Consider the following 13,951-nt stretch of genomic DNA (forward strand, 5'->3'; position numbering starts at 1 on the left):
GTAGGTTTGAATGTCTCTAATAATTTGTTTCATCGCCCACTTGTTTGCAATTTTAGTTGTATCACCCTTGTTGTTCTGATTTGTAAGATTGGATATTGGAAATGGCTGGGTCAATTTGAAAGGGACATACATACGAGAACAAATTAAGCTTATGTTCTATATTCCATTTTTCTTGCCGATTATTCAAGTGTAGTGACCTGATTTTCCAGTAATTTAGTGGTGATACCTAGTCAACTTTATGGAGTTACTATGTCTTTTTGGCAATTGACAAATTGTCAACTTTTTTTTTTATCTTTCATTAATTTATATTTGTCTTTCTTACCAACGTCTTAAATTGCCAACAGCCCTATAGAATTTATCATTCATTATTTGAATTACTTGCTAACTTTTTTCCGGCTAAATTAGCAACTAGTTCTTTATTTATCAACTCTCATCGGAGTTACTTACCAACTTTTATTCAGGTTTATTAGTTTACCAACTTTTGTTATCGTTTACCAATTATCATTTACCTGTCTTACAAACACTTTAAATTTATCAACTCTAATATAAGCACACCGACCTTTATTTGTGTGACCTACCGGATTTTTTTTTCTCCTTTAGGTTATCAATTCAAGGGGGTAGGGGTATTTGTAGTAAAATAGGGGTGGAAAAAGCATCTATAAGAAATTACAATCAGTTTTAGATTCCCCAATGATATTTGAGTTACCAATTTTTCTATTTCCCTCTTTAGCAACATATCAAATAACCACCTAATTTTTTTTGTTGCTAACTCTAATTTGACTTAGTTACAAGTGTTTATTTTTTCTTAAATTGCAAGCTTATTCTATCTCTGACAAAAAAAAAACTTGTTCTATTATTCATCAACTTTTAGTTATTTTATTGTTAATACTTCCAGTTTACCAACTAGTATATGAAATTAACAACCCTTGTATGCATGGGTGACTTACCAATTTTATTCTCGATTAAGTAACCCAACAGAAAAGGTTGTCAATAAAAAAACAAATAAATGATGGGTAACTAAATCAAATGAAAGTCGATAACATAGAACTAGTTGTATAACCTAATTGGAAAAAAGTTGATAAATCGCCCAAATTAAAGTAAGTAGTTTCACATAAGAGTTGGTAAATTTAAGGTGTAATTTAGAGGGTAAATCAACGTTGGTAAAAGATAAGAAAAGTTGGTAACTAAATTAGCGTGACTCACCAACTTTTCTCCTATTAAATTACCAGCTAATATTGGATCACCGACTCTGAATTGAGGTACTCATCAAAGTTTGCTTAAATAAGCCTACTTCTTAATGCAATAATGACATTTTGTTTTTGGTGGGAAAATGCAATAATGACATTAACACTGCGAATTCATTTAACCCTTGTGCCTCAAATGATGTGGGGAAATATAATTGGATCTTCAAGCAAATTGATCATAAAAGAAAATGCTTGCAGAACCATACTGTTAGATTACAAAGTGGACGGTCCAACCTCAACCACAAATTTTGAAGACGAAAAGGGGGAGAGCCACTTAGCAGGTTTCATATTTTTATTATATAAAGAGCCACAAGATGAGAACGATTTTGTTATTTTATTTAAAGAAACAAATAAAAGTAGTAATATTTCAAGCAATAAGTAACAAGTAGTCAGAACTTAGCTTCAACCTCTTACCGGGTGCCACGCACCCTTTGGAACAAACTTGGATTCCTCCGGAGATTGGAACACCGAAGATAAACATAGATAGATCTTAGTCGCAGGGAGAAGAGGAGGGAGCGGTGGTGTGCGTGTGCCGCAACCGCCATGGACGATTGCTCGATGGCTTCTCAAGTGCAGTCCAAGCTTCATCGCCCCTACAATAAGGGTGATCGGTTTCCAGTTCAATCTGGTCCTATCCCAGACCAGGAACGGGACTGGTGGGGCCGATTTCCAGTTTTCGGAATTGGGGACTGGATCAGAGGTCCCTGGAACCTAACCGACAGGTCCAGTCCGGTTCCTGGGCAGTCTAGCGTAACCGGTCGAGTTCAGAAATTCACAAGCACATGCAACATTGAAAATAAAAACCATCATGCTCACTAAGTTCAGTGAAAACGGTTCAAAAAGTTCTCACTGAACTTACCGAACTCACTTCTTGGTGAGAACTTCTTCACTGAGAACTAACAATTCTCATTGAAGAACCTGAGAATTCTTCACCGAGAAGGTTTATTTTAAAAAAAAAATGTGTTTGTCTGATTGAGTGGTCCAATCGGTCCTATCCCCCAAAATCGAAAACCGAACCGCCCAGTCAACTGTTCCAATTTGGGATCCAGGAACCAGACCAGAGCCTTCTCAAACCGGTTCAGTCCTGTTATAGCGGTTCCCGATTCGATCGATCCGTCTTGCTCGCCTCTATCTTGCAGGTTAAGGTACTTGCGCTCTTCCAAACCCTAAGATTTCTATTGCAGAGAAAGATAGAGACAAAGGAGTTAACAATTGAGTCGAGCAATCTCACGCTGTTAAAAGCTATATGCAATCCAAGCTCTGCTCCTTGGGAGATTCGTGTACTTCTCTCTCTCTGACTGCTTTGACTTGTTTCCATTGTTCGCGAAGCTCCGGATCCAGCACCGTAGAAGGGAGGCTAATTTTGTTGCGGATTGGGCCACCAAAGAGCACAAGCGCAAGTCTTTCACCTTTTAACTGCATTGCTTCACCTCCTCAAACTCTTTCCGACTTGTCATGTATTGAAGCCCATTCATTAGGCCCTTTCGTTTTTGCCTAATTGAATGAAAGTTGTTCGTTTTGGACAAGAAAAAAGAAAAATAGAAGTCAAAAACCAAAAAAACAAAAAACAAAAAGGAAATTGAATTGCTGGGACCACGACCGATTGCTCTAAAAGCTTAAGCGTATAGAAGAGGCGTGATTTAATATTTATTTATTCCAACACTCCTCCTCATGCTTAGTCTGGTCTTTTGCCTAATACTAAGCATGGATATATTTATTTGGAGAGGCAAATAGGGGCCTGGAAATGTTTGAACTCAAGAACTCCCTGCTCGATACCATGAGAGATTTGATACCTGGAAAGGTTTGAACTTAGGGCTTCCTACTCTGATACCATGAAAGATTTGATGGGATCATGACCAACTGTTCTAAAAGCTTAAGCTTATAGAAGAGATGTAGTTTAATATTAATATATTCCAACGGAAACATAGTAAGTCAAAAACCAGAAAACAATCCTCAGAAAAACCTTAACCCATCTCTTTCCCTCTCTCTGTCTCACACACACACACACACACACCAACTGATGAGATTGCCGCCCTATCCAGCTGTTCTTCATTTGAGGAGAAACCGATGGACTTGATTAAAATTGACTTTTTCCTTCATTGAACATGGACAATTCCGAGGAGCTAAACTAGCCCTTTGCTTATAAGACGACTGAAAGAACCACAATGGTAGACGTAGGACTGTCTCTCCTGTTCTCTCTTCTCTCGACGGTCTTTCTCTTTTTCAGGCAGAAACATGTTCGAGACCCCTCCGCCGCCAGTGATGCAAACGGCGATGCTCATCATCCAAGACCCGCCGAAGAAGGTGGTCCTCAGGAAGTGGACGACGGGTCTCTGCGGTTGCTGCGAAGATCCCTCCAACTGTGAGTACTTTCCGCCTAATTGAACGGAACATATACATGACTAGGAGGCCTTCGACATATGTTGTCTGCTTCAAAGATTATGATGAAACCAGCTAGCAACGGACCATCTTTCTGATAAATTTTTCTAGTTTCATTAACTTCTGTGTTCGTTTCCGAAGGCATCGTCACTTGTTGCTGTCCTTGCGTCACCTTCGGCCAGAACGCGGAAATCATAGACGAAGGAGCAACTTGTAAGTCTATAGTTTTAAGCACTCCACGTATACCAGTTCTTCTCTGTATAATCGTGATCAACTGTACCTACATAGTTAATTGAAATTTTCCTCAAGCCTAATGAGAACGTACGTGTGTGCAAAAACTACTTCTGCAGCTTGTTTCGTGGGTGGGCTGGTGTACTACTTCGTCACTTTCTCGGGCATCGGATGCCTGTATACATGCACCTACCGGGAAAAATTGAGGTATGCACACTCATTGCAAGAAGATCCATGCGCCGATTGCCTCGTGCACTGGTGTTGCTTCCGCTGTGCTCTTTGCCAAGAATATAGGGAGCTCAAAAACCGCGGATTTGACCCTTCCATTGGTAAAAGCTCTTTCGAAATAGAATCGCGATTGCATGTTTCTCTATTAAAGCACAATATTTGATTGATCAAGCAAATGTTGGTGAAGAACATGTGGTACTTGTTATTGCTATACGTCTCACAATGCTGAACAAGGTAAGTTGATCTCATTTTCCTGCTTTTTAGTGGCGAAACATTATAAGCGGTCTTTGCAAGAAAAAATTGGCGTCGCATGAGATCTATTTTGGTTGAAGATGGTCGATGTCTTTCTCTTTGTAGCTTCCGGCAGCAAACCGAAGCTATACTCCATCTTTTCTGTGTTAGTTCAGATACTTGATCGATGAATTGACTTGCGTTTTTCCTCTTCGTGATTTCCTAATGTGATAAAGGTTGGGTGGCCAATGCCGAGAAGATGAACCAAGGTGTCGCGACAATGCCGCCGATGATGCCGGCCATGGGCCGTTAACTTTGCCATTAGAGGTCCATCTGATCCACAGCTTGCTCGCGTGCGTTTGGCGCAAATATGAGCCTCGCGGGAGCTCACGATGGTTGATCATAAGTTGAAAGAGTCGCCTAGTTTATCTGCTCTCCGTTTTTCTGCGGAAAATAGGATTGAAGGTCTCTGGCAATTTGTTTGAGAACTATGTAGAAAGGTTCATTAGTCTTTGCTTCTTTGAATGTAAGAAACTAAGGGTTTTCATTATCTGTCAAATTTTAATTCGTATCTGTCGACATATAATGTTAGACACACAATGCTTAATTTTTTCTTCTAACTTGGTTTAGATGGACGAAGTTTGTATTGAAAGCAACTTCACCGGTGAAAATAACAGTAGTGATGAAGACGGGACGAACAATTCAACCGAAGATGCTAGTGATAATAGGTCATTACACCAGAGAACACGAAATTTGCTTGTGGAGTTTAATTCTATTGATGAGGCTTATGCATTTTATAACTATTAAGCTGCACTGTGATGCAAGGATTAGACCGAATAAATTATTTCAAGCGTTGGCTGTTGAAGGAGGGCATGAGAACATAAATTTTGAAGAAAAAGTGTTAGAAATCCTATTCCAAAGTACAGAAGGTCGAAATCGCAAGAATGAGATCTGCGAGCACTTTTCAATTATTTTCCAATCATGCAGTTGAAAATTTTCAATATTACTAACCAGTGTAAAACAATGCAGAATGCAATTTCTAAAATATTTTCGTTTGTTCTTCATCGCTTTTGTTTATGGCATATAATGCAAATATTGCGGCAAAAATTTGGGGGTTATCTTCAATATAAGGGTATAAAGTTAGCAACAGAAAGAGCAGTTTATGACTCATTGTATGCAAATGATTTTAAAATTGCTTGTAAAGAGCTGGTTGATGCTCTTGAACTCCATAATAAGGACTGACTTTGAACATTGTATAGGAACGGGAAAAGTGGGAGTCAATATATTTGAAAAATATCCTTTTTTTTTGTAGGTGTTAGAATATATCTCGAGTTTAAGCCCGCAAATGAAACCTGATCTGAGATGAATTTTAATTGACGTGGATATTCGAAGTATTTAGCAAAGAAATATAGTCTTTGCTATTGAAGTAGGTAAAGGGAGAAAAAAAAGAAAAGAAAAGGAGATTAAAATTCAAATATCCACTATCCTGATCAACAAGGGAAAAGTCCAAGCTACAGTTAGTTGACCGTATCTCACGAATTTCCTATCCAAGTAGAAGTCGGTCAACAAGTTTCAAAAAGAAGAAAGTCCAAATCTGGACTTGGATTCATCAAAGATTGGCTATGCATGATGGATTCATCAAAGATTGGCTATGCATGAGATACGGATTTCCTGATGCCCTTGAAGTTCCGTGTAAGAAAAGAAAAGTTGAGCCAAGAAAGAATAAAATATTCTTTCCTATTTCCAGTAGGTATCGCGGTCAAAATAGGAAATCCAACATGCACTTGAAGACCATGGTCGACTAATATATATGCTTGTGGTTGGAGGATGATTTTGGGCGTGCAGAGAATTCTCCATGAGTTGTGCGCTGTTGCTGATCGTATGAAGTCTTGAAGCGCCGGTTTACGATCGAGTGCTTGGCAAGGGTTTTCTTCGTGGGTTTTGTTTGCGGAATTACATCAAGAATTCAAGTGTCGAGGCCGATTAAATCTTGAGGTTAGATTTGTATAATTCATTTGCGAGATTGAGAGATTATTTCGTTAAAAATTGGGGACTAAACACTGTGTGCGTTGTTGGATGTAATTGGGATTGGAAAACACTGTGAGTGTTTGAGTTACTCGAGTTTGGTCCGGAATCTCTGTGTATCACTTGATCTATAGTGGAATTTATTGCTACTCTCCCCCGTGGACATAGGTCTCTACGACCGAACCACGTACATCTGCTGTTCGATTTATTTTCTTATTCTGTCTATTTTATCGTTCGATCGCTTGTTCTACGCAACAGTAGGCATGTCAACTACTAAAAGAAATGAGAGTATTTCGTTTCTTGATGGATATGTACAAAGACAAACATGTTTTGAGTGATTTGTTCTCTAAATATGAGCTTGCACTCAAAGACAAGTACAAAAAAGAAGCCTGTGCAAGATTTTGATCCCAAACAATCGGAACCTTGGTCAAAGACCAAGCGTTGTTATGAGAAGCAACTCCCGTCCATTGCATCTTTAAAAAGTTTCAAGTTACAGTTGAGACGATGCTATAGTGCTTTAACGAAACTCAAGTGCACAAAAATGGAGTGGCATTAACTTTCAGAGTGAAAAAGCGTAAAGGTGATCATGATAATGATAACTCTAAAATTGTCGAATTTGAGGATTGTATCGTAGTTCACTGCATCTGTGGGATGTTTGCCTTTAAGGGCTATCTTTATAGACATGCACTATGTTTTTTCTATCATATTGGGGTAAATCAGATACCAAGAATTGCATATTATCTAGATGGAGAAAAGATGGGTCCATACTTTTGGAACTCCATATCTAAAGGAATCAGTTTTGACAATCCAAAAAAAATGCTATGATGACTTATGAATTATGCTATCCAAATTGTGCAAGAAGGTTCAAAATCCGTAGAGCATTTCAAAATTTGTTTTGGAAGTATTGGAGGAAGTAAATAAAAAGAATCAAATTGCGAACCTTGATTGAGCTGAAGAGCGCCCAATCAAATTCTATCAAGATGATACTCAAACCATCAAGATAAAGAATCAAATCCAAGGAAAGAGATCCGGTCGACCAAGAGAAAATTGATTCAGGTGTGCACCTGAAAAACCCCACCAAAAAACATCTACAAAGGTGGATTTATCAATTATGCATTAAAAATACATTGTTAGAAAAGAGAAAAAAATTTGGATCTAATAGCTTGACAACTTTTTTCAGACCTTAAATTTATGTTATATTTGTATTAGGAGCGCGGTAAAATTTTGATATCTTCACTTGACAAAATCGCTAAGAGAGAGCCTAAGTCCGAGCTTGTCGATATGTCTAATTTGACCACTTTCACTCAAAAGCTTAACCTAACAAATTATAGGGGAATTATGATATATTAACTACTCTATACCATACCAATTTTTCGATATGAGATTTCTCTATCACAACTCACACGTGCATTCTGACAATTTGTTTTCAGCTTAATAGTGTTTTGCCAAATTAATGCATATGAACTTTCTTGTAGAATGCCTTACCAAAAAAAAAAAAATCCTTACCAAAAACTTTCTTGTAGAATGAAACAACCCCTGATCACTCGACGTGTGTTGGCTCTCCAATGAATCTCGATCGCACCGTATGAATCACGTAGAATTCTTAGAAACTATACGTCTTCAATTAGTGTCTACCCGTTGAGTTAACAGATACAACCTATCGAGATGACAGTACAAGGAATTTCATTGATTTTCCCTCAATTGGAAATTTGGTTCAGGTGGGTCTTCGTAGCTATTCTCAAAATCTGATTTGCAATCAAGAACTAATTGGGGGTTTTCAATTGTTGTTGGTAATTATTATTATTATTTTGCTTTGCAATAAATTACTGTACTATAAATCGTATTTTTATAAGAAGTTAATAATATAAGCTCCCGGTGTCTTGTGGTCATGTTAGTCTTCTCAATGAACAACCCGTTGGAGCTGTTATGTAAATTTGTATGAAAATCGATCTGGAATCTATTTTTCTTACTTTGACTCATGTGATTCTAAAATTGATCTTGCAATGATTTAGGTCCTTGCACATCTTTATCTGCGAGATTTGAGTCAACGGTGTAATTTTTTCGTCCACTAATTCATTATGTATTTTGATCTTTTCTTTGCTTTATTTGTTTGACATCGCTGGTCTTGATTTTAGATCACCGAAGAGTCTTTCTAGAGCAATATGATCCAAGTGAAAGGAATGAGAAGCCATTTCATTGCACAATGATGTCATTATTAGTTGCAAAGCCAACATTTCAAGTGTTTTTTCTTGTTTGAAACCTAAAAGATCTTTACAATGAAATTAACGATTTCCTTTTAGCTAGGGATAATGTTTTTTTTATATAAATTTGAGCTTGCAAAAGGAAATATTGAAGTCAAAAACCACAAAAACAAAAACAAAAGACAAAACGGAAACATAGGAGTCAAAAACCAAAAAACAAAAAGGAAACATACAAGTCATAACCGGTTCAACAAGTATTCTTAGGCTGCGCATGGTAACCATTCCGTTCCGAAAAACTGATTCTAATTAAAATGACTTTTTCTGGTTCTGTTCCTGGATGAGTTTTAGAGAATCGTAACGCGTTTGATAAGCGCCCAAAATTTCTGTTTCAGAAAACTGTTTCTCTTCCTAATTTTTTTCATTTGAGTCAAATAACTATGTAATTACTTTGTAAAATTTCATTCTAAATTGAAGACTAATTTTCAATGCACACTAAAATAATTTAAAATACATTATTTTTGTAGCATGTCATAAATGAAACACAAATTTTAATACATTACGTTTGAAGTTTGATTGAAGCATGGGAAAGTTCCCATATTAAGAACTCATTTTTTCTTTAAATGTTGCGTTATCCAAAATACATACAAACATAGCAGCCAACTAATCAAATTATTCACTTACAAAAAAAAAAAAAAAGAAATTATCCTCCTTGATACGAAGTACAAGTTCTTCACTATCATTTGGCAGCTTCTATCTTAAATCCAAGTGGGTGTTTAGCTTTAGCTCTACGTACAAATGTTTACATTTTGTGACGCACAACTACGAGTATATATGTTATCATCCACATGTTTGATGTCATCATCTTCCGTGACATTTTTTGCAGAAGAGTGAAATCTAGGAAATCTAGGAAATTTAGGCCCAAATTTATGAAAATGAGGTCAAACTAGCCTAATATAAGCTTAGGCTCTGTTTGGCGGTGATTTTGATTCTCTGTTTCTGTTCCTAGAAACAAAAAAGGATCAGAAACATGTTTGGTAATTAAAAAAAAAATGATTTTGATTCTGGTCCCGGGAACACTTTTGGTCCACTTTTCAGAAGCAAAAAAAAAGTAATTCTGGTGTTTTGCAACACTTTTGGGGATCACTTTTTTGCGGATATACTTATGACTTATTCCTCATACTTATAATTAAAAATTTAATATAAAATGGTATTATTTTAAAAAAAAAGTCCACGTGGATTTTCAACTTTACATAAATTAAAATTCAATTTTAAAAATTGCTAAAAACTAATTTTCTTAAATTAAAAATTTTATTTAAGGTAAATTTAATAAAAAATTTAAAAAATTTAAGAAATGGGGGAAATAAAAAATATTAAGATTGAAAAAAGTTAAAATTTTGAAAAAAAAATTCCCTTCACCAGATTCTTCCCCTCCCCTTTTTTTTTAAAAAAAATTAGTTTTTTTTGTAAAATTTTAAGCCTATTTTTAAATTCAATTTAAATTTATATTTATATTTAAAAAATTAGTTTTTAGAAAATTTTTAAATCTAATTTATTTTTTTTATATTAAGGGACCTCTAATATGCATGTTTTTTTTTATTTTAATTTTTAGCTATTTTATTTTTTTATTCTAATTAAGTTTGTAATTTTTATTTCTTATTATGTTTTTTCAACTTTTATCTTTTTTTTTAATTAAAGACTGAACCCAACCCTCCACGTTGCGAACTAAATCTCCATTTTTTTCTCCATTTTCAAGCCGCACAAAAAATTTGTCAAGTCGGGTGAAAAAAAATCAATGTAGTTGTGTTGCGGGTCTTGTAAGCTTATACGATGTGTAATTACAAGAGTGCAAAACTATTGGCGGAAGAGGTTTTTTTTTTTGGTAATCAATCTAAAAGTCACAAGAAATAATAACAAACAAATGATTTAGACAAATTCTGTAAATGTAATATGAATTACTTTTCAAACAATATAAACGAGTGCATACTCATGACAAATCGACAAACGAATTGAGAACGGAAATTTTGTTGGTTTTTTTTTTTTGTTGCTCCATAATCACTATTTGATTATTTTCCCTATTCTTTGTCATCAAATGTGATTATATAATTATTTGATTTAAATGACAAATTGAGAACGGAAATTTTGTGCAACTACCAAACGCGTTTCTGTTCCGGGAACGAAAATTTTAAACAGTTATCAAACGCGTTCTGATTCTCAAAAAATCATTCGGGGAACGGAATCAAAAAAAGTGATTTTGATCAGAATTATTTTTTGGGAACAGAATCACTCGCAAACAGAGCCTTATTCTTTTTTGTTCCCAGAATCAAAATCAGAGAATGAAAATGGTTACCGTGCACACACCTGCTGATGAGATTGCCGCCATATCCAGCTGCTCCTGGAGCAGTTTCATTGAGGAGAAGCCAATGGACTTGATCAATTGACTTTTCGTTCGTTGACCATGGAGGATTCCGTGGAGCTAAACTAGCGGTTTGCTTATAAAAGGACTGAAAGAACCCCAATGGTAGACGTAGGACTCTGTCTCCTGTTCTCTCTCTCTCGTCTCGACCGCCTTCCTCTTTGTCAGGCAGAAAAAATTTTCGAGAACCCTCCGCCGCCAATAATGCAAGCGCCGATGCTCATCGCCCAAGACCCCCCGGAGGACGCGGTGCTCCAGAAGTGGACGACGGGTCTCTGCGGTTGCTGCGAAGATCCCTCCAACTGTGAGTACTTTCAGCCTAATTCGACGGACATCTCGCTAATCAACGGGACATATGCATAATTAGAAAGCCTTCAATATATGTTTGTCTGCTTCAAAAATTATGCTGAACCAACTTTAATTGTATCTTTCAGAGTTTTTATTTAATTAACTTCTATATTCAGTTCTCAAGGCGTCGTCACTTGTTTTTTTTTTTTCATCATCTTTGGGCAGAACGCGGAAATCATAGAGAAAGGAGCGACTTGTAAGTTTGACTTTTAAACGCTCCACCTATATCTCAGTTCTTCTCCATATAATCATGCTCGACTGTACCAACGTGGCGTCCCTCAAGCCGAATGAGAACATATGTGCGTGCAAAACTTACTTTTGCAGCTTGTTTCGTGGGCGGGCTCATGTACTACTTGCTCACTTACGCGGGCATCGGGTGCCTGTATACGTGCAGCTACCGGAAAAAATTGAGGGATGTACACTCTTTGCAAGAAGATCCATGCGCCGATTGCCTAGTGCACTGGTGTTGCATCCACTGTGCTCTTTGCCAAGAATACAGGTAGCTCAAGAACCGCAGATTTGACCCTTCCATTGGTGTAAGTTCTTTCAAAACAGAATCGCCATCGCCTTTGCTCGATCAAGCTAATGTTGGTGAAGAACATGTTCTATTTACTATTGCTACACGTCTCTCAATGCAGAAGAACATACTCAATATGAGCCAATCTCATTTTCCGGCTTTTCAGTGGCGAAACATTATAAGCGGTCTTTGCACGCCAAAATCGACAGTAGCATGAGATCTATTTCGGTCGAAGATGGTCGATGTCTTTCTCTTTGTAGCTTCCGGCAACAAACTGAAGTTACGTCCCGTCTTTTCTACGTTAGTTCAGATACTTGATCGATGAATTGATTTGATTTTTAACTTTTCGTGACTTCCTAATGTGATGAAGGCTGGGCGGCCAATGCCGAGAAGATGAACCAAGGTGCCGTGACAATGCTGCCGGTGATGCCGGGCATGGGCCGTTAACTCTGCTGTTAGAGGTCCATCCGATCCACAGATTGTTCACGTGCATTTGGCGCCCTTCCGTAGTTGATCATAAGTCGAAAGAATCGCCCAGTTTATCTGCTTTTCCATATCCTGCGGAAAATAGGGTTGAACGTCTCCAGCAGTTCGTTTCATGGCGAGCTTGTTCGCCATTTCAGTCGTATCGCCCTTATGTTCTGATGTGTGAACTTTTTCCTTGCCAATTATTCAAGTATAAGCAATATTTTCTCCATCGCACTATGGACTATTCCTCTCTCCTATCCCCATATATTTTTTTGCCGCGTCTGTTGAATACCGAAAGAGTTAGTTAGTGTTAAAAAATTGTAATTGAAAATAAGTTACCGGTGACCTGATTTTCAATAGGAATTTGAAAAGCTGTCTGTGTAATATTATAACAGCGCAATATCAACCACAAGTGTTATCAATGACAAAAAATATTTAGCAATCAGGACAGGACCCACCTTTAATCTTGTGACTAGCATTCCACATTACACTATCATATTGTCATGGTAGCAAAACCTTTTTCAATAACTTGTTATTAGCTTATCGGCACTTTTATGAAGACCCCATTTGCTCGTAAATATATATATATATATTTGAAAAACACTTTTGCCTACAAAATGAATGAACAATAAATAATTTCGTAGACCATGAAAATAGTGAGACGCAAATTGTTATCCGCAATGAAAATATTTATTATTTGATTAGTTTGTTCAAACAATATAAGCAAGATAGTTTTCCAAAAAATAATTCTCAAATTATTCATTTTTTGCGAAACAAGCGGAACCGAAATTACTTGCCTCTTTTGCTGTTTACATATTATCAGGTTTTTATTAATCTTTTTAATGATTTTTTATGTGTCTTTCTTACCAACTCCGTAAATTTCTTGACTCGTATGTGAATTTATCTACTTTAATTTGAGTGACTTTTCAAGCTTTTTTTCAACTAAAATACCAACAAGTTTTTGGATTACCAACTTTCATTTGAGTTACTTACCAACTCTTATTTGGTTTTATTAATTTATCAACTTTCATTACCACTCACCACATTTTATTCGTCCGCCTAACATACGCCTTAAATTTACCAACTCTTATATAAATTGATCACCCTTTATTTGGGGGACTTACTATACTTTTTCTCCTTCAGGTTATCAAGTAGTTTTGGTTTACACAGTCTCGGTTGAGTTGCTTATTCAATGGATGTTCAATAAACCCAAAATTAGTTGGCGATTTAGGGGGTGAATGATAACCATTCTGTTTCAGAAATAGATTTCTCGTTAGAAATAGTTTTTTCTATTTCTGTTTACGGATGAGTTTTTGAGCAAAAAAAAGTGTTTGATAACGACATAAAATTTCTACTTCTGAAAAATGTGTCGGCCGCCGCCCATACCGGTGGCGGCGGGTATTTGAGAAAAAATGAGATTTTTATTTCCGTTTCTCGGAAAAGTAGAAAATTTTTGTTTCTCATTTCTTCTTCAAATCTATTTACAAAACAACTTTTTGTTTCAGAAATTGAAAAATAAAATTGCGTTACCAAACGGATTTGCGTTCGAGAAATAGGTTTGAAACAAAAATTCTGTTTCTGGATGGATTTCATGCACCCCTTAATCTGACAAAAGCCCGTCAATCACTCTAATTTTAGTTGGTAATTTCATAGAAGAATTAGTAAA

At 36.5% G+C, this 13,951-nt stretch overlaps 1 protein-coding gene across 1 annotated transcript; it reads left to right on the top strand.

The window, feature by feature from the left end:
* Positions 1-1,787: 1,787 nt before the first annotated feature.
* LOC115731295 (protein PLANT CADMIUM RESISTANCE 3-like) lies at positions 1,788-12,514 on the top strand. The gene is made up of 5 exons (XM_048280625.1): positions 1,788-1,944; positions 3,472-3,606; positions 3,765-3,836; positions 3,974-4,183; positions 12,188-12,514. The coding sequence occupies exons 1-5, from the start codon at positions 1,788-1,790 to the stop codon at positions 12,262-12,264; spliced, it is 651 nt and encodes a 216-aa protein (XP_048136582.1). The 3' UTR covers positions 12,265-12,514.
* Positions 12,515-13,951: the final 1,437 nt, after the last annotated feature.

This window comes from Rhodamnia argentea, chromosome 6, assembly GCF_020921035.1.
Source record: "Rhodamnia argentea isolate NSW1041297 chromosome 6, ASM2092103v1, whole genome shotgun sequence".
Classification (NCBI taxonomy): domain Eukaryota; kingdom Viridiplantae; phylum Streptophyta; class Magnoliopsida; order Myrtales; family Myrtaceae; genus Rhodamnia; species Rhodamnia argentea.